At 44.5% G+C, this 21,142-nt stretch overlaps 1 protein-coding gene across 1 annotated transcript; it reads left to right on the forward strand.

Moving 5' to 3' along the window:
* On the forward strand, window positions 1,268–11,017 carry LOC100524097. Its single transcript, XM_021102715.1, has 6 exons — window positions 1,268–1,584; window positions 4,616–4,707; window positions 4,821–5,251; window positions 5,522–5,574; window positions 6,662–6,749; window positions 9,342–11,017. Exons 1-6 carry the CDS (start codon window positions 1,268–1,270, stop codon window positions 9,393–9,395), a joined length of 1,035 nt encoding a protein of 344 aa, XP_020958374.1. The 3' UTR covers window positions 9,396–11,017.

The following is a 21,142-nucleotide window of genomic DNA, read 5'->3' on the forward strand; positions in this document are numbered from 1 at the left end:
TGCATAAGAAGAGGCGCACGTTTGATTTGATTTTTCGGCCATTAAAACAATCTCCTCATACAGCGATAGGCAACACGTGCGCGGTTAAGAGCACATGGTAAGAATACAAGGATTACACTAAGGAATGAAAACCTCTGCATAGAAAACAAAATATACCAAAATGTTAACCACGGTTGGGGTTGGGGTTTAAGACAATTCGGGCCAATTTTCTTTAATCAGAATGCATTCCTTAAATAACTGGAACTGTGAACAGGTGAGAGAGGCAGTATTAACGCGTCAAATCTGAAAAAGAAACCAATCCCTGAGAACTGTACTGGACTTTGGCGGGTGTGAGCTCGGTGTAAACTCTGTGAAGGGAGCAGTTTTAAGCCTCTGCTGGGGGAGGAGCGGGCACGATGAAGTCTCGACACGAGGGTGATGCATGCGCTACCTTCTCAGAACTTTGCTAGTTAGAGGAGGAGAGAAATTCCCAGCGAGAAGCTCAGAGACTGCAAGGCTGTAGGCTGGCCGCTTTGTTTTTGGGAGAGAGAGAGGCTCGGAGGCGGCACAGGGTGCAGAAAAAACCGCGGGGCACAGGTGGAGGGAGGCGTCCTGCATCAAAGGACAAACACCTGCTGGGGCCTGAATGCCTCAGGATTCCTAGCGCGGGGCTCAGCATCCACCTGACATCCGGAGCGCGAGGAAACATCGCACGCGAAGCCAACTAGGGGCCACATTAGGTCTTTACCCAAACTAGACCCCTTCCCCACGTGTGCACCCCAGTCCTGGACGCCCGGCCTCCCCAGGGGACCGCGGACTCGAACCTGGGGAAGGGGCCTCCCCCGCCCGCGTTCCCCACCCCCGGGGGTCCCGCCCGAGTTCCCCGCCCAACCCTTCCTTGTCGTCCACACCGAGTGCGGGCGCTGGAAAGGCTCTCATGGGATCTAACTTTGTGTGTCGAGCGGGCAAAACACGCAGAGGCGAACAGGGTCCGTCCATACCTTGGGTCACACGGTGAGCCCCGGGGGCGAAGGTTCAAATCCAGCACTGAAAGCCGAGACCCAAAGAGGGCAAGGAACACAGCAAGGGCTCCTACGCACCTACCGCTGGAGGAGAGCGGGGCACTCTCCCTCCGACCCTTTCTGCCGGCGCTGCCTCCAGCGCCGCGAGAGCCGCAAACGCCCCGCCCCGCCCACCTCGCAGAGCCTCCCTCCCCATTGGCTCGCGGGCAAGCGGCCGCTCCCACGCCCTTGCGCTCTCGCGCGCATCGCTCCTGGGAGAAGATACAATGTTCAATGTGGGAGTCTCGGTGTGCAACACGCCTGGGGCCGCTGCCTCCTTCCCTCCTGACATCCAGGAACCGCTAGGGCAGAGGGCGTCTGGGAGTTGGACCCTAACTTCGGAAGACCTGTCCCAGACCGGCGGACTCCTGATGAGCAGCGTCAATTCCTTCATCCTGCCGACAATCCCTGTGATTGCTGAGCACCTCCTCCGTGCCTGGCAGTTTTCTGGGCTTTTTCTGGCAGGGAAAGAATCACCCGCAGTTTTGCCCGCGCCTCCCGCCCCGTCCCGCCTTGGACCTTACAATCTGTTGGAGGAGCACAGGTAACCCACTGCAGCGTTAGCAGATGTGACCACTGCCAGGAGGAAAACAGTGGGGTAAGGGACCTATGGCTGGCAGGTGGGAGCTAGCGGGTCAGTCCTGTTTCTCTTTGGTGGAAAAGGAAGGCAATCAGCCAAAGTGACCTTTGCAGGAGGTCGGGGCAGGAGCCATGCAGATATCTTGGAGAGGGAGCCTTTCAGGGGCAGGAAATAGCCAGCGCAGAGGCTCTCGGGCTCCAGCCTACCTGATAGATTTGAGGAACATCTGAGTCAAATTGAGCATCGGGGTCAGCAGGACTCTGTGTAGACACATGGGTAGTGGCATTTCATCCCAGTCCCACCTGATTGGAACTGCCCTGTGTGAATTTATGGCCTTGGCCCCTGAAGACAGGGATCTCAGAGTTGGCTTAGACCCCAAATAAATCCAGCAGCTTCAGGAATTAGAATCATCTAACTCTGGGATGAGAGGCCTCGCATCGCATCACATGGGCAAAGTGCGTCCCATTAGGGTGGCTTCCTTTTTCCCAGGGTTACCTATTCTAAAGATCTTTTCCTACTGACATAGCAGCAAGATTTGGGTGATTCTAGAGCTGTCCATAACCTCATTAAAGGTACCATTTCTCCAGCTGGAATCTTCATGGAGAGCTTTAAACCTTATTGGTAAATTAGGTAAATTAGGAGCCAGTTTTCATTGTCATTAAGCAAATGTAATGCTATAGGCAACTGATTCTAAGGGCTCAGGTATCTACTTGGCAAAATGGATGCAACAACCTAATCACACTCAGAAATCAGAGCCCAATATATATATTTGGTCTTTTTAGGGCTGCACCTGAGGCATATGGAGATTCCCAGGCTAGGGGTTGAATAGGAGCTGTAGCCGCTGCCCTACGCCTTAGCAACACCAGATCCCAGCCGAATCCTTGACCTATGCGACAGCTCACAGCAACGCCAGATCCTTAACCCACTGAGGCCAGGGATCGAACCTGCATCCTCATGGATACTAGTCAGATTCCCTTCTGCTGAGCCACAACGAGAACTGAAGAGCCCTAGTATATAAAGATTCATATAGAAGCTAACTCAAAAGGATAAGCAACACTGAGGAGTAGAAAAACAAGGTCAATTCTCTTGGTTTGACTCCTGCCCACTCTATGGATTGGCTGTCTAATGGCTGTTCATGTGACATGCTAAATATTGTATTTGCAGGTCCATACATCTTAAGAGAAGCAATGAATGTTAAGGCTTTGGTTCTGAAACCATTCCTAATATGTTCATAAAACCATGAAAGAGAATTCATTTCATAAAAAAAGAAACTGAGGAGATGGTTCAAGAAGCAGTTTTAGAAACTGAAGCTCCCAGAACTGTACCTTAGTAAAAATGAATTAGACATTTTCATTTAATTTGCGTATACCTGACCATATGTAGTTTTATGTAAATGCTTGTTTTATAACAGCATGTGTTTTAGTGCTGTCTTTCTTGTTTCTTTTTGATTTAGCTCTCCCCCAAAAGGAACCCCTATGAAGAATATGTTTGCCCTGTATTGCATTATTATTTTTAAAATTCTATTGTTTCTCTAATACTTGTAGTAAAATTTAATTTTCCGTGCCTTTTTTCCTTAAAAGGCTAAATAATAAAATTGACATACAAGTCTTCTACTAGGGAAAAGGGATCTCTGAAAAATTTCATGGATGTCTCCACAAACACTTGCAGCTGGAACACGTGGCATGCTTCTTCTTCGTAAAACTAATCTAATAAGGTGCAAAGTGGAAAACAGTAATAAAATATTGACTTCTTTTTTTTGCTGTCCAGTAAGGAGACTTGCATAAATATTCATAATGCTACCACGGTATTCCATTTATATCTGCATTTATATGTGAAAGTGTTATTTGTAGAGAATACTCTTATAAGATACCTGGACTTTTGAAAGCATTGCAATGTAACCTTTCACATCCAACATAAATGCGGAGTGACTGTAGTCCTGTTCATCTGAAAATAATATTATAAATGACTTCTCTGTGTTACTAAAAGGTAAAATGCTTGGATATTTGTCAAATAAGAAAACTTGTCATTTCCCTGATCGCCCACAAACCCAGAGGTAAAATAAAAGTCGTGAAACTCCTTTTGTACTAAGAGTCTGAGAGACCTATAGGCCCTCAAATTTCTTCTCTGTACTCACATTGATCTCAGCTCTCCTAATAAATGAGCCATATTAAGTACATACCCTGTTTGGAACGTGTCCTTTTGCATTTTTTCTCTCCATGCTTGTATAATTAAAATTACAATAACACACACACACACACACTGAGTTACACAATTTGAATTGTGTTTTTCTGTTTCTTGGTTTTTTTTTTTGCATTTTGACTCTCTCACCCAACAAATAATTTTGTTCATTGACTACTGATACTCTCTCCTCAGCCCACCCCACACCACCAAACAGAATGGCTCTATGATGGATAAAGATTTTTATCCATTTAGTCCACTGTTGTAGTCCCAGCACCTACTACAGTGGATGGGTCAATCAATCTACACCTCATGAAGGCAAGAAAGGAATGAGGTGGAAACAAACAGGACAAGTTAAAGAACAACAGTTAGGCCAGAATGGCTACTGCGGGGAGAGGGGGCAGAATAATGAAATATGGGGTCAGAGAGGTAGGGAATTAGATGAGACAGGCAAGGAGAGAGAGATCACGCAAGGCGATGCACCGACTTTGCTTTTTACTCGGAATAAGTGACAGAGCCCATGGAGATTTCTAAGCAAAGCAAATAATCACAATTAGATTTTGAGAGAACCGTTCAGGATCCTCATGAAGGGGATTGGAGCAGCAATGGCAAAAGGGGACCAGTTAAGAGGCTATTACAATAATCCAGGCGAGAGAAAAAGATGGTAGCACGGATGCCTGGGGCTTGGCAGGAAGAGAGGAGGGAGGAAAGCCCCACTCGACCAGTGCTTGAGCGGGAGACAAGTGGTTCCCAGGCAACCATAAAATGAAATTTGAAAAGCCCTTTGGGGCCGTGTAACTCCAACCTCGAATTTAAGGACGACGACAGGGCCAGAGCTAGTGGCATGCCCATTGCGCCGAGCGTTCGGGACAGCGGACGCCCCAACCCCGTGGCCCCCTCGAACCCCACGTGCTTCCTAAAAACACTTAGAACCGTTCCAATACCTTTAGTACCACGCTCGGCTCAGGCCCATCCTCAGCTCAGAGCGCGGTAGCACTGTCCTCCCGCCCAGGAGGTTTAAGGCCTGGCTAAACTCCGCCCCCCACCGCCCTGGCCAATCAGGAGCCACGTCCTCCGGCGCGCTCCTTTCCCGCCCCGCCTCCCGTCTCCATGGGAACGATCTGAGCGTCTACTCCGCGTCCTGGGGCGTCGGTTTCGGTCCCGCCCGGCTGCGGCCGTTGTTTGCTGGGACAGTCCTTGGGCCGGTCTCCGTCCCTGTCCAGAGGCTCCGTACGTGAGGCGGACTCTCGGGAGCACCGAGCCGGGCGCGGATAAGGGCGAGGACAGCTGTTGCAGGAACGGGGGCAGAAAAGGAGGACCAGGGGCCGAGAAGCCGCTCTGGCTACGAAATCTCAGACACCGTTGTAAATGGGTCCTTCACAGCCGCCCGCCCCACGTTAAAACTGAAGAAGAGGTGCAAGGAGGCGGAAGCAGCTTGGGCCTCGGGACCGAGGTGCTTGGGGCCGGGAGGTGTTGGGCCGGAGGTCTGGATGCGCAACAGAGGCCGCGCGAGTCTTCGCGTCTTCGCTGCTGGAGCAGAGGCCGTGCGGATCCTGCTCCCGGAGAACTGTTTGTACGTCTGAATCTGGGGCTTCAGACGTACAAACTCTGGCGGCCCTTTGGTTCGCAGGGGGAGCCCAAACCTGTCCTGCTCCTGGGACCCTAGGAATCATTTTTCTTTCTAGAGAAAGAGGGCCCTTAACTGTTTATCCTCTTCCCCCAGGGTCCTGTGATCAGCAAGGGAGGACCAGAGAGGCTCATGCCTCCGTTTTACAGGTGAGGATAGTGAGGCCCAGGGAGGTCTAGAAGTTTGGTCTTTTTCAAAGGTCTACAAGCGGTTGGTGACAGGGCTGAGAATACGACCAAGTCCTGGGAGCCCTGGATCTGAAATTTTGGCTAAAGCTCTGTGCTCTGATCTAATAGTAAATCCAACATTTCTGCTAAGGAGAGGAGGGTGATAGCATTGTCTTTCTACTTAATTGATTGAACGAAATAAAATAATTTTAGGAGTTCCCCCCGTTGAGCAGCAGAAATGAATCCGACTAGGAACCATGAGGTTGTGGGTTCGATCCCTGGCCTTGCTCAGTGGGTTAAGGATCCAGCTTGCAGTGAGCTGTAGTGTAGGTCACAGATGAGGCTCCGGATCTGGTGTTGCTGCGGCTGTGGGCTGTGGTGTAGGCTGGCAGCTATAGCTTCGATTAGACCCCAAGCCTGGGAACCTCCATATGCCTCAAGTGAGGCCCTAAAAAGACAAAAGACAAAAAAAAAAAAAAAAAAAGTTTTAGAAAGAAGCTATTTTAAGTGTGCTATCATTCTGGTAATTTTTTATTGGTCTTGTTAATAATGAACTAGGGGATTTTTGAGGCTCGGAGAAGCTAAATTACATAGAAGGCCTCTGCAACCCTGGAGGGGCGGGACTGTGAGATCAAATTCTGTGTTTTTAGGCCCAGACTAGAACTGCACTTTTCTAGATGATCGGAAATAAGGTCCTGAGGGCCAATTCTTTTTTTTTTTTTTTTTTAACTGTCCTGCGGCACATGGAGTTCCCGGGCCAGGGATCAGATCCGAGCCACAGGTGCCACCTGAGGAATGCCAGATTCTCAACCCACTGTGCCAGGCCTGGGATGGAAACTGTCCCAGGCCTCCCAAGACGCAAAGTCCTATCCCGTTGTGCCACAGCGGGAGCTCCCTGAGTGCCAATTCTTACAGCTCCTTTCTGGTCCTCAAAAGGGAACAGAAACATTCTTGGGCTCTGTCTTACCTCCTTCTAGGGCATTTGCAGTTCACACCCAGTTAGTACGTGAGGACTGCAGTGAGTGTGGAAATTTCAAGTCTCGCCCAGTCTTCTATTCTTCCCCCCCAGCTCAGCCTTCTCGACCCTCCACCCTTCCCCAAAAAAGGAGCACAAAGGAGCAAGCAGGGGTCACGCCTTTCCTCACAGTCTGACCCGGGTGAGTAGGGGTCTTGTCTCATCTCCCTCGACTTCTCCATGGACTGTGGGAGTAGCTGAAGTGGCTGTGGGGACGGAGGGAGCAGACTGAATAGAAACTGTTCCTCACGTGCCTGAGAAGCTTTCGAGCTTCCTCTTCAGCAGACCCTGCCTCCTGCCCAGGGCCCTTTCTAACATTTTTCCCACTTACTCAGCCACTTAGGTCTGCTATATAGTCCATACTGCTCTTGGTGACCAGAGATAAATAAGCATGAGAACGTCTTTCCTGGAAGCTGCTGTGTGACACAGCAGGTGAAAGATGACATCGCCACAGGTGTGACACCTGCAGCTCTGGTTCCATCCCTGGCCAAGGAACGTCCACATGCTGTGGACGTGGCCAAAGGAAAGAAGGCCTTTCCTTCGCCTCGGGGAAATCAACCACATGAGGTTAATAAGAATTTCTAAAATTATCACACATTAAACAGTTCCAAAATTAAGTGTCACTTTTAAGCAAAAGGCAGGAACAGGCATTCAGATTTGAGTAAAATCATTGTGAACTGGCGGATGTCATTCCCGACAGGAAGCCCATTATAGTCTCAGGCAGAACATGAGGAACAAACGAGGAAACCAGGCTAGTTGCAGGAGAGACTAAGTGTGAATGGGTGAGGAAAGGCCGCGTTGCGGAGGCTCTGGTTTCTTACTCTGTGTACCACTCAGATTCCGGGGCACACCAACCAGAGGCAGGCATTGCTGACATCCAGATGGATTTACTTCGTCTTTTATCTAATAATATACATACGTACTCACTAATCCATACAAATACTAGCATGTATGCACACCAGTACACATATGTACAAATATGCACATTTACTTAAGAAATATATATATATATATATAGAAGGAGATTAGTATATATAACACGTTTTGAATCAGACAAATAGGCTCCAGAGAGCAGCAACGTTCCTGGTGTGTAGAACTATGCCTGACATATGGTGAGCATTTGTGAATATTTGCTGAATGTATGAATGGCTCGTATATGTGTATTTTGCATTTAACACATAAAATGGACATTTTTCCAAGTATGTTTTGGTGGCATGAGTTTTAAGTGACTATATAGTCTTCCACTCCAAGCTTTAAATTCTTTTATTGGGAAAAAGTTAAGTATCTATCAATATTTTGCTATTGTAAACAGCTTCTAATAACTATTTTTATACATAATTTAGTAATTGTGTCTCAATTTCCTCAAGATGTGCTCTGGGAAATAGGATACCAGAGTGACAGAATATAAAGGTGTTTTAGGCTTTTGAAAAACTTTTTTAAAACTACTGCATGAACTAATTACTACAACCACTTGATGAATGATCCTCTGTTGCTGAACCTTTACTGGCATTGAATATTATTTTTAATTTTTTTCTAATTTTAAGTGAGAATTACAACGATCTTTAATTTTATATTTGTTTATTTTGCTCTTTAGGGCCGCATCAGTGGCATATGGAGGTTCCCAGGCTAAGGGTCTAATTGAAGCTGTAGCCACTGGCCTACACCACAGCCAGGCAGGATCCGAGCCACATCTGTGACCTACACCACAGCTCACAGCAACACAGATCCTTAACCTGCTGAGCGAGGCCAGGGATCGAACCCTCAACCTCATGGTTCCTAGTTGGATTCATTTCCTCTGCACCACAGTGGCAGTGCGAATATTATTTTTAAAATTTAGCCTTGAATTGCATGCTTTCAGTCTTTACTAGGATTGATCATTTTAAACATATAGTTATTGGTTATTTGCATCCCTTCTTTGATAAGTTGACTCAACATTACACTACCTTTTTTCCTGCTGAATTTTTGTTTCCATTTGATAAAAGGTGCTCTTTGTATGTAAAATTATATGCTGTAATTATTTCTCTAGGTTATTATCTGCCTTGCCTTTTAAGGACCTCTTTTGTTTATAGAACTTTTAAACTTGCATAAAGTGAAATCTTATTTTTTATTTATATGTATAATTTTATACTTTTAAAGCACGTCCACATCCCCAAATCAAATACATAATTACTTTTATTCTCAATTTTTTATAGTTGCAAATGTTTTAAAAGTTTAGCTCTTCAATCCATCAGCTGTTTTAGTGTGAGAAATGATGGGAGAACTTACTCTCTTTGCTTCCTGCTTAGTTATTTTATTTTTCTAGTAGCATTTGCCTTCTCCGCTGACTTCATATACCAAATTACTAAGTTCTTCACACACACACACACACGTCCACAAAGGTTACTTGGGGCTGTCCTGTTTCACGGATCCGCTTCTCAATTCTCAGCTTCGTATAAGAGTGTATTTCCCTTTGAGCCTTTTCCTACGTGTCCTGCATTTACTTGGCAGGAAGCGGAATTCACGCTTTCTTTTTCACTCACGGAGGAAAAGGAAGGAAGGAAGGGAGCTCAAATGTTGGGAGTATCCAGAGGTGAACACTGTGGCGATTTCTATTTTGGACAAAAGAGTAAAAGTTACATACAGTAACCGTGAGAAGTTGGATGTATTATTTTCGTCCCTTTTGTTAGTACAGCATTTCAAAACACAAGCTCTGGACCCACTACCTACGCTTGTTTCGGTCTCTCCCACTTTTTAGTTACGTGAGGCAGCCCGAGGTAACCAGATCCACGTCTACGAAGAGGAGAAATAGAACCTACCGTGGCGGGTTGTTAAGAAGATTCGCTAAGTTCATTCATTTGAAAAACTCATCACAGAGCTTGACAAACAGGCCTAACCATTGGCTGCGATTATGTTATCATCACAGGGAGCAAGAACCTTGGCCGCCGTCTCGGTTTCCCGAATACTTACTGGTCTCTAGTTTTATGTGACTTTTAAGATCTGTGTGGGCATTTTTTATATTGGCATTTGTACATCACTAGGAATTTGTCCTTTTATGTAGAGGTTCACATGTATTTGCATATAGTTCATAATACCCTTGTATTATTTTAAAATCTTATGTTTGCAGTTATTTCATCATTTTGCCCTGTATTTTGTTTATAATCATCTTTTTTAAAAAAACCAGACTTGCACATATCTGACTTATTACAATTTTAAGAGCATTTTTTGGCTATATGCATTTTTTCATCATCTATTTATTATATCTTTACTTTCAGTTTTGTCCTTTTTTAAAGTTTTCTCCTTTTTTTTAGAGGGGAAGGGTTTGTTTTCTGAGGTGAATGCTTAGGTCGTTATTATCTAACCATTCTTATTTCTTTAATGACATTTACTTGGGTCTTGAAAATTTTGATGTGTAGCTATTATTCAGTTCAAATTTTTCTTAATGTTATTATATTACTTATAGTATTAATTTAATATTGATTTTCTTTTTAAATTTAAGGGCTATTTAACGTTACTTGGATTCCAGTACTATGGGTGTTTTAACTAATAGTTCCTAATTTTTACACTGTAGCTAGTATTCTGCTTTATGTTGATCCTTTGGAATTCACTGAGATTTCTTCTATGGGCCAGTACACCATCAATCTTATGAAGTATTATGGGTTCATGAAAATAATGTGTATTTTGTCTTTTGGGAGTATAGAGTTCAGCACAGGTGAAATAGCTGGTGTAGCAGGAGCTCCCTTGGGGCCTGGTGGAGTAAAGGACACAGCGTTGTCACTGCAGCAGCTTGGGTTGCTGCTGTGGCACAGGATGATCCCTAGCCCAGGAACTTCCACATGCCATGAACACAGCCAAAACAACAAAAAAAAAGACCTCATGTATTTAAAAAAATTTTTTTAAATTACTCAATGAATTTTATTACATTTAAGAGCTCATTTATTAATTGCACTGCTTAGCCTTTATATTGCTGAGTTCTTTTGGCTTTTGCTGGATCATTTTCTGAGAGGATTGTATTAATAGCTATAATTATAATCAATGGCATATATATTATATCTCCTCGCCTTGAAATTATGATAGTTGTTACTTGATACATTGTGAAATTTTATTTGCGGGTGCAATTATTTGGGATAATTTTGTCTTACTATTTATTTACTAGTATATTAAAAATACTGTTTTGTCCCTAATGATACACTTTTAATTGGGGTGTGATTGCCATATAGCATTATATCGGTTTTCGTATACCACATGATTCTGTGTTTGTGTATGTTGTAAAATGACCATCACAGTAAGTCTGGTTAACATCTATCACTACCCATAGTTAACATTTTTTGATGTAAATTTATCTCAGGTTTTCTATTACAGCTTTCTTTTGGTTTCTATTTGTGAGAAATTTGTTTTTCCATCCTTTTATTCCTGCTTTTTTCTTTCGCTGTTTTTTATTTTTTGCTTTTTAGGGTCGCACCCACAGCACATGGAGGTTCCCAGGCTAGGGGTCAAATTGGAGCTACACCACAGCCGCGGCAACGCCGGATCGCCAACCCCGTGAGTGAGGCCAGGGGTCGAACCCGCATCCTCGTGGATACTGGTCGGATTTGTTTCTGCCGCCCCGCAACAGGAACTCCCCCACATGTTTTAGTGTATTTCTTCTAAACCATGTGAATCTATTTTTTAACCTATAACTCTGCATCTCTCAGTCTGTAGGCCAAGCCGTTTACAGTTTATTATAATTACCATTACTTTTGCTGTCATATGGCTTCCTCCTCTCCTTCCCCTTTCTGTTTTTGTTCGGAACAAGTTGTCTTCCGGCTTTTTACAATTATTATTATTTCTGCTTTGGTTCTTATGATGGTTTCTTTACCTTAAAACCCATGTTGAATTCTTCTTACTCTTATTAACGTCTTCAACTTTTTTTGGGGGGGGTGGTGCCTGTGGCATGTGGAAGTTCTTGGGCCAAGGACTAAACCCACGGCAGAGCAACCCAAGACACTGCAGTGACAAAGCTGGATCCTTAACCTGCTGTGCCACAGCGGGAACTCCTACTAAACTTTTTTTTAAGTTGAAGTATAGCTGATTTACGGTGTCGTGGGAATTTCTGCTGTTCATCAAAGTGACTCAGTTTTAAATATACACACACATTATTTTTAATCTTCTTTTCCATTATCGTTTATCACAGGATATTGAATTTAGTTTTCTTAAACTTATTCTTGTTTAAGTCATTTTTCAAAAAAGACAAGCACCTTAGCACATTTCATGCCCCGTTTCCCTCTCTCCCCTTCACCAATGTTTGTATTGTCAAGAATTGTAGTTGAGGGCAGGTGTAGATACGCTCTTTTTCCTTCCTCTTTTGTTCCTAGGTTTTGTTTACTTGTTTGTTTGTTTTATGCTAACAACAGACTTTCCCAAGGCAAACCCTTCCCACCTTTCCTTGTTATATCTCATGTTAGCTTTTCCTGGGTTTGTCTCTCTCCTTAAATGATTTGTTAGAAAAACAGGTAAGTGTACATGTTTAAAGCATATTTAGGTTAACTCTTCGAGAATATAAATTATACGTATAATGTCAAAATCATAGAAGACAAAATAGGAGGGAGTGAAAAAGTAAAAATCAAAGGCAGGAAGAGATGGAGGAAGAATTTTTAAAAACAGTAAGATTTTAGCAAGTCCAATTTATCAGTAATCACAATAAACGAGCATGGATAACACCCATAAAAATACTTGAGTCCTTCAGATTCAAGGAAAAATACGGTCTTGCTCAATGCTCTTTCCAAGAGACCCACCCAAAGTAATGCCACAGAAAAGGTGAGATGTGTTCATCATGAACTGATACGCAGCTAAGAATATGTTTCAAATGGTCTATATCCAAACCTGACAACATTATAAGGAGTCAAAATTTCAAATGCATAGAGGATGATCTTAACATCTTTCTTGAAAAAGCCTCAATGAAAAATTTAACTGTTGGAGAGACAATTACTTTTATGGATAGGAAGACAAGAGGGATATCAGTTTACATAATATTGTTGGGGAGGTTCATTTTATGGGCAAGAACACAGAAATTATCAGATTCTTTGGCGAAATGGTGAACTTTGGCTGGTACAGGAAATGCAGCAAAACTGAACCTAGAATATTTAAACTTAGAAAGTAACGATCTTCTCAAACACTTACAAGGGTCATGTCATAAGACACTTGATCCAACCTTAAAGAACTCACTGGTCTAAGATAAGGGGGCTGGACGTGCAAAAGAAAAACGACTGCAGTTTGATCGAGACACACCATATATGGAAAAATCAAAATGCTGAAGAGCAAACCAATCCAAATTCCTGCTGGTCACAGCTGGTGTTTACTTTGCCCAGGTCATTACTCTGCAAATTTGTTAAACGGGGTAGTTTGGGAGATAATGAAGCACTTATCCTGACCTTTTTGATGAGACTATATTTCAGGGTAACCAGAAAATGAGTGATGGGGCATTCTTCCCATTATAGAATTATAGTTTATACGTGCACAAGGAAGATGTGGTATATATACACAATGGAATACTACTCAGCCATAAAATGAACAAAATAATGCCATTTGCAGCAACGTGGATGGAACTCGAGACTCTCATACTAACTGAAGTCAGTCAGAAAGAGAAAGACAGGAGTTCCCGTCGTGGCGCAGTGGTTAACGAATCCGACTAGGAACCATGAGGTTGCGGGTTCGGTCCCTGCCCTTGCTCAGTGGGTTAACGATCCGGCGTTGCCGTGAGCTGTGGTGTAGGTTGCAGACGCGGCTCGGATCCCGCGTTGCTGTGGCTCTGACGTAGGCTGGTGGCTACAGCTCCGATTCAACCCCTAGCCTGGGAACCTCCATATGCCGCGGGAGCGGCCCAAGAAATAGCAACAACAACAACAACAAAAAGACAAAAGACAAAAAAAAAAAAAAGAGAAAGACAAATACCATATGGTTTCACTTATATCTGGAATCTAACATACGGCACAAATGAACCTTTCCACAGAAAAGAAAATCATGGACTTGGAGAACAGATTTTTGGTTGCCAAGAGAAGGAGGGAGGGGGAGGCACTGGGAATGTGGGGTTAATAGATGCAAACTACTGCCTTTGGAATGGATAAGCAATGGGATCCTGCTGTGTAGCACTGGGAACTATGTCTGGTCACTTGTGATGGAGAATGATAACCTGAGAAAAAAAGAATGTATACATGTATGTGTGACTGGGTCACCTCGCTGTGCAGTAGAAAATTGACAGAACACTGTACACCAGCTATAATGGAAAAAAAATCATTATTAAAAAATACTTTACTGTAAAAAAAAAGAACCTATTTTAGCCATTACAACATCAAAATGAAGTAACGAGCGTAAGAGAAATTGACTTGGACATCAAGGAGTATTTGGAGAAAGCTGACAGAGCAGCACCACTACAGGAAAATCACTAAGTTCAAAGACCACACCTACGAGGACAAGAGCAAAGAGGTCCCAGTCAGGGCCACTTATCATTATTCAGTCGTAACTCAGAACAGCAGAACTGTTTTTTAATTCAAAGATATATACCAACTTGAAAAAACACTGGTGTGGTGGTAGATCCTCGGTCTACAGCCAGTACTGACAGCACTTTCAGGAAGTCTGGCTGGCATGGAGATGACTTGTTGGAAACTGGAGAGGGGTCCTCTCACAATGTATGCAGACCGGTTCACCAGGATGCACACTTGAAGAAGGTTCCAGTTTTGACTTCAGACTTAGAGCCGATGTTTCTGGATTTGACACCAGAGGCAAAGGCAACGAAAGCAAAAATAAACAAATGCTCCTACCTCACTCTAAAAAGCTTCTGTACAGCAGAGGAAATCATCAAGAAATGAACAGGTAACCTACCAAATGGGAAGAAAAAATATTTGCAAATAGTATACCTGGTAAGAAATATATAAAAAACACAATTCAACAGCAAAAAAGAAAACCTTAGTTAAAAACAGGTAGACGATCTAAATAGATGTTTTTCCAAAGAAGACACACAGGTGGCTAACACACACATGAAAAGATGCTCAGCATCACTAATTACCACGGAAACGCACAGCAAAGCCGCAATGAGACGTCAGCTCAGATCTGATAGAATGGCTATCAAAATGACCAGAAATACCAAGTAATGTCAAGGATGTGGAGAAAAGGAAACCCCTGTGCAGTGCTGGAGGGAACGTAGCTTGGTTCAACCTTTATGGAGGACGGCACGCAGGTTCTTTGAAAAGTTATCAATGGAACTACTGTGATCCAGAAATCCCACTTCTGGGCATTTATCTGAGAAAACAACGCCACTAAATCGGAAAGATAGCCTTCGTTCCCATGTTCGCTGCAGGATTATTTACAACAGCCAAGACATGGAAGCAACCCAAGTGTCCACTGGCGGACAAATGGATGAAGAAGATGTAGTACATACACTTACACCCAAAGGAATGACATTCAACCATGAAAAGAAGGAAATCTTACACTTGCAATAACACAGGTGGACCTTGCGAGCACCATGCTCAATGAAGTCCGTCAGACAGAGAAAGGCTCACACTGGCCACTCTCCCTTACATGTGGAATCGAAAACACAAAACCCCCTAAGCTCACAGCTACAATGAACAGACGGGTGGTTGTCAGGAGTAGGGGGTGGTTGAAAGGTACCAAACTTCAAGTTATAACGAATAAGCCCTGGGGATGTAATGCACAGCACAGTGACTACAGTTAGTAACACTGTATTTTATATTTCCAAGTTGCTTAGAGGATGACTTTTAAAAGTTCTCATCACTAGAACTGAAATGTGTAACACTGTGTGCTGATGGATGTTGATCAGACTTCTTGTGGTCATTTCACAATATACACAGATAATAAATCACTGTTGCACACCTGAGGCTAATGTTATATGTCCACTGTATCTCAGAAACAAACCAGGGAGCTCTCCGGTGGCCGAGCCATTAAGAACTCAGCGGCTTGGGTTACCGCTAGGGCTTGGGTTCAATCCCTGGCCCAGGAACTTCTGCATGCCACAGGCACAGCCAAAAGCAAAACTAAACAAAACAATCCACTTCTACTTATGCTCTAGATAATCTAATTGAGTATACCAACCAGACCAAGCAGAGCTGGACACGCAGGGTGTGACGGAGGTCCCTTAGGATCATTTTAGCCCGTGTGGGTGTCTCCCCTTTGCCTTTCTGGATCCACTCTCTACCCTCCTGCAGCGGCTGACCTAAGGGACCACATCAATGCGCTCCCAGCCCTCTGGCTTGGACTTGGTTTGGCCAATGCAGAGCCCTGGCAGAACTGGAGGGCTGATTTTGCCTGGCTGCTTTTCCAGATCTGAAGTCACAGCTCTTACCAAAGGGCCTTCTTTACATGACTTTCTCCTGCCCGTTCCTGGTGGCAGCTCCTTCCTCTTGCCTCTTCGGTCCTGCAGTCCTACAGATAAGAATCCCTGCGGCTCCACTGGAATACTTGTCGTTTCCCAAAACTTTGCCCATACTCCTTCGGTTCTATATTATTAAACTATTGCCAGACTATTCTAGACTTAGGTATGGTGTCTGTTTCCTGCTGGAACCCAGACCGAAATACTTACCTGGACCAAAGTGGTCCTAGACAACGGACTCTCTACACGGGGCTCGGGATTGGGCTGCCAGGAGGAGCACAGAAATTACCTCCTTGCTTGGGGGGGGGGGGGAGGCATGGCTATTTCTCAAACTATCTCTAGTGGGGAGACTGAACAAAAGTGCAGGCGGAGGGCAAAGCGTCGAGAGAGCAGGTAGCCGGGCGTCAGTTGCTACGGTGGCTTTCAAGATCTGGAGCCATCTGGGTTCTCTGTCGCCTCGGAGGACGAACATGGAGAAGGAGGGCAACCAAGCACTGTGAGCACAGTAAGACCCGGAAGAAGGCCAGGTGCCTCCAGCAGTTCTGCAGGAGTCGCTCTTTTTCAGGGGCTGCAAGGCGGGGCCAAGCCCCACTCCGACTGACATGGCTGCAGAACTGCACCCCCAATTAAATCCCTAACCTGGTCAGAGCCCTGGGAAGAGGACTGATGAAGAACAACGGATACAGGCATTCGGGCAGACACCGATGAGGCCGAGGACACACGCCCCGTTCCTGAGGCCTCTTGTCACTGCAGTGTCACTTGTCTCCTCGCTGAGGTGGCGGACCTGCTCCCCACTCAGCTCACTGTTGTCTACACCTGGCGCATCTGCCTCACAGGCTGAGAAAACCTCTCCAGCAGTCATCCCCCCAACTGTCACGGCTCCAGGCCCACAAGGAGACTTCGATCCCAACTTGGCTCTGATAGAAACAGTGGCAGCCTTCCTCTCTCCCGGAGGCGGTACCTCTTAGTGCTGTGAGAATTAGAAGACCTCGTGCATTAGCAAGAGCCTGGAGAGCAAACGTGGGAGCAGGTTCCAAGATGGTCCAAATGGAAGTTAAGTTACCTGCGGGTTGAATTCGCTGTCATGGTGCAAACACCTGGGCCCTGGAGTTTAACGTGTTGTTTTAACCACCAGAAAGAGCAACCTAATCTGTTAAATTGGCTAATTAAAATCTGGACTCAAACTGGGCCTACTTCTAAGAACATAACCTCTTGAACACCACAGAGAATCGTGTTCGGAGATGCAGGGTGGTGGGATATAGGGATACGTTTATTAGTGTCTGTTCTCCAGGGCAAAGGGATATTTTGAAAGAGGGGCAAACATGTTCCCGAAGAGCTTCGCTGTGTCTGTTCTGAGATGATGGAAATGGCCAGGCGGGGAGGGGTGTCTTCATCTCTGCAGTAACCATACAATTCAGGAGTGGCAGAGGCCAGTGGGGGCAGCCTGTTAGACACAAAGGGCCACAATCACTGCAGTGAGTCACAGGAGGAGGAGGAGATGCCAGCGTTTTGATCCAGAGGAATCTGCGCCAGTGGCGACTGGATCCCAGCTCTGAACACGAAACAGACGGGCCACTCCTCAAGTGCTTCTTGATACCGTTCGGTGGACGCAGGAGAGCCTGGGTGCCGCGCCTGCCTCGCCCCAGCTCCTCACCTCTGACCCGGCCCCTCAGCGATTGCTGCTGCTGCTATTTCTGAGCCTGGAGGTTCTTGAACCCTCCTGATCTTCTGTGCTGTTCCAGGCTGAGCTCTGCAATCCCCGCCCCCCCTTCCAAGGCTGGATGCCTGCTCCTTTCTGCAATCTCCGGTGCCTTCCTGCAGTAGACTCTGCACCCGTGATGCCCTGTGGGAGGCTCGTGTATTCCTGAGGGTTTTGAATCGTTAACTCCTGTAAGGACCTGTTCCCGTCTGTGTACTGACTTGGTAAAGGTTCTTCACACAGGGTGTCAAACTGGCCCTCCAGAAGGGCAGTAATTATTTACACTCCTGTCAGTGGTTATGAGCTGCCATTCTTTGAGAGTCCTGCTAAAATTGACTATTACTCCTTTCGTATGTTATTAGCCCCAAATGTAATGCTTTCATTAGTGAAAACAGTATTTTCCCCCATGTTTATTGGTTATCTTTTCATGAACTGACAGTAAATTCTTCAGACCAGTTTTCCATTTATGTTCAACTTTTAACTTTTGCTTTTAATAAATACCAATCTATAGTATATAGTCACATAATTAATGTATCTGTATATGATGCATAATATTAACTATTCTTTTCTACACACCAACTTGAAGTGAAATTATGCCAAATCCCGACACACATTTAGGTCTAGTTACAATCAGTTCATTCGCGGGGATGTCAATTCCTAGGTTGGTACCATACCGTGTGACTCGTAAAGTTCCCATCATTCCCCTATTTCATTCATTCATTCATTGCTTCTCTCTCACTGGGGGCTGTCTCTGGTGACCAGATGGCTCACAATGAGGGACATCTTACTTAGACGAAGACGACCGAGCTTGAAGAGGTGCTTCTGCCAAACCTGTTCTGGGCATGAAATACTGAAATGACCATGGACCACTGGCCGGGAACACGGCCAGTGACTGCCCCTCCCCCCAACTAGAGGATAGTGCAAACAATTGTGCAAGACTTTAGGTTACATTAAACTTCTGGATTCAAGCTGTGTCACCTGATTGCTGCAATCTTCCCTGGGATTATTTAATTACCATTGTCTCTGTTTGTGTGTCCACCTGCTTGTCCTATCGAGAAACACTTGAAAGCCATCACTCTTAGGAACTGTCACTGAACAGTTAGTCCTGAATCCCTGCTTCTCTATCATTTACCCCAGCTCACCTCTTGTGTTACAGCAAGTTTTTTCTCACACACGCACACACACAAAGTGTACATATTATATGTACACACCTGCTCCTTTTTTCCTGATAGTGTGTCTTGGAGATCTTGCCCTGTAAGTGCATTTAATGCCTCATCTTATTTTCTTGGCAGGGGCAGGGAGGCACATGCAGAAGTTCCCGGCCCAGGGACCAAACTCCCACCACAGCAGCGACCAGAGACACAGCAGTGACAAAACCAGACCCTTAACCCATTAGGTCACCAGGGAACTCCCCCCGCTTTTTAAAAAAAGTTCATAGTCATTTTAGCTTATTTCTACAAAATAAACTTTACAATCACTTTTAAGAATTTTTAAATAGTTTACTGTGGGGCAATTCAACATCTCTACACTAATCTCGTCATCCAGAAACATCTTTCCATTCATTAGGGGTATTTTCTGAGGACTGTATGTAGTATATCTGAATTCACTTATTAGTATATAGTATGAGCATACGGGAGTTCACTTATGAAATCTGTTTTTCAATCGATTTTTTTTTCAAGATTGTCCGAGTGGTCTACCATATTATCAGCAAATGATTTCCTCCTTTCCAATATCCATTTATTGCTCTCCTCTCATTACTTCAATTTGCACTTTCAGAGCACTGAATAATTGGGATGACGAGAATTCTAATTTTTGCCATCACCTTCGGGGTAAAGTCCACACTTGCAGGGTGGCTTACAAGGCCTTTCAGCCTGGACTCTGAGTCTCTACCTACCTTCACCTCTGTTTTCCTGCTCTGTTCCTTCCCAGAACCACATCCCGGCCAGTGAGGTCTGCTTCCTGACGGCACACCCTCATCCTTCTGCAGCCCTGGACTCCTCCTTTCTCCTTTACCACCTATTTTAACACTCGCACCCTCCGCCACGCGCAGTCACGCTATTTCTACTCTTTCTCCATCCTTCAGCTTAGATGTCTGCCCCTGAATACAGAGAGTAAGATTCAAATACTCATTAAGCAACGAGGTTTGCGGGAAAAGGCTGGAAGATGTTAATCGGCTGTAATCGTTCTGCAAAGAGTCAATGCTAAGTGTGCTATAAAAGAGGTATTGGAAGATCAGTGTGTTTAACTTCGTAGATAGTGCACAGATCTTAGAGATTTTGGGAGAAAAAAATAAACATTTTACTTAGACCCAAATAGCAAGCTGTTGAGAAAAAAGACAAAAAAATGAAAATAGTACTTTTATCTTTCAACCGCCCCAGAGAAAACCACAGCTTATAAAAAAAGGTGATTAGATTCAGAATGCCTAAAATGAGAATGTCAGAATCCATCAAATTAAACACGTTACTGCTTTGATGAATGAGTGAACTATATACCTCAAAAATTTATGTTCGGAGAGTTTTCTCGTTAGGATTCCCTACAAGTTGCCTTCTGTATATATGAATTTCCCTACATCAATTACTTGTGCAGGGTTTTGCCTTAATTTAACAACTTGTGATGTAAAGGATGCACAAATGAACACAGGATAATCTTTTACATTTATTGTAACTCATCACAGGGGCTCACTCCAGAATACATTTTCTGCTTTTGGATAAGGGATGAATTCAGACAAAAGCCACCAACAACACTCGCTGGGAATATCTCCAATACGAATCTTTGGGGGCAGATTAAAATAAGCATTTTGGCTCAAGAACGCTTTGGGATCCCGACATAGTTTACAGAAGAGGCGGTTCTGGTACAAGTGTTAGGATACTCTGCTGACCTTTCAATGCTGGGGATAAATGACAGCCCCCGGGCTATGGATGTTTCTCCAGCCCAGACCCCAAAGAGAACTTTCAAAGATGCAGATACTGAGAATACAGGTAGATTAATAACACATCCACCTCCCATTAGAGCTGAGGACCTTCTTCCAGTTCTAGTCCCTACTCAGCACCAGGGAAGCCAAGGATATTATCAGGGGTGGAGTAACTGGTTGTCACTGTGGTCTCTGCCTTCAACTCAGAGTCAGTCCTTAGGAGTGTCCTTCTATATTCTCATGAGCTCCTGGTTTCTTGTGACCTTCTTCTGAGGACTAGAACTTTGAGTTTTATTAAACACTCCAAGAATACTGCTTGGCTCCTCCCTAATACCTACTTCCTCAATAGATGAAGAGACTCTAAGTATGCTATAGGTTCCATTTTTAAAAAGGGAATGATGATGGTGACAGCTGTTGGAATAATGATAGAGAACCACTCGTATGGTGATATGTTTAACTCCAAACCCTTATGGCCTCGTTTGGAACCTGGAAAAACTCTCAGATTTCTATCCAAAACATATTTACCTCCAATATTAATTCAGTCATATCAATTAAAGAATAATCTGACAAACATTTCATTTATTATAT

This window comes from Sus scrofa, chromosome 9 (genome assembly GCF_000003025.6).
Source record: "Sus scrofa isolate TJ Tabasco breed Duroc chromosome 9, Sscrofa11.1, whole genome shotgun sequence".
NCBI classification, from domain to species: domain Eukaryota; kingdom Metazoa; phylum Chordata; class Mammalia; order Artiodactyla; family Suidae; genus Sus; species Sus scrofa.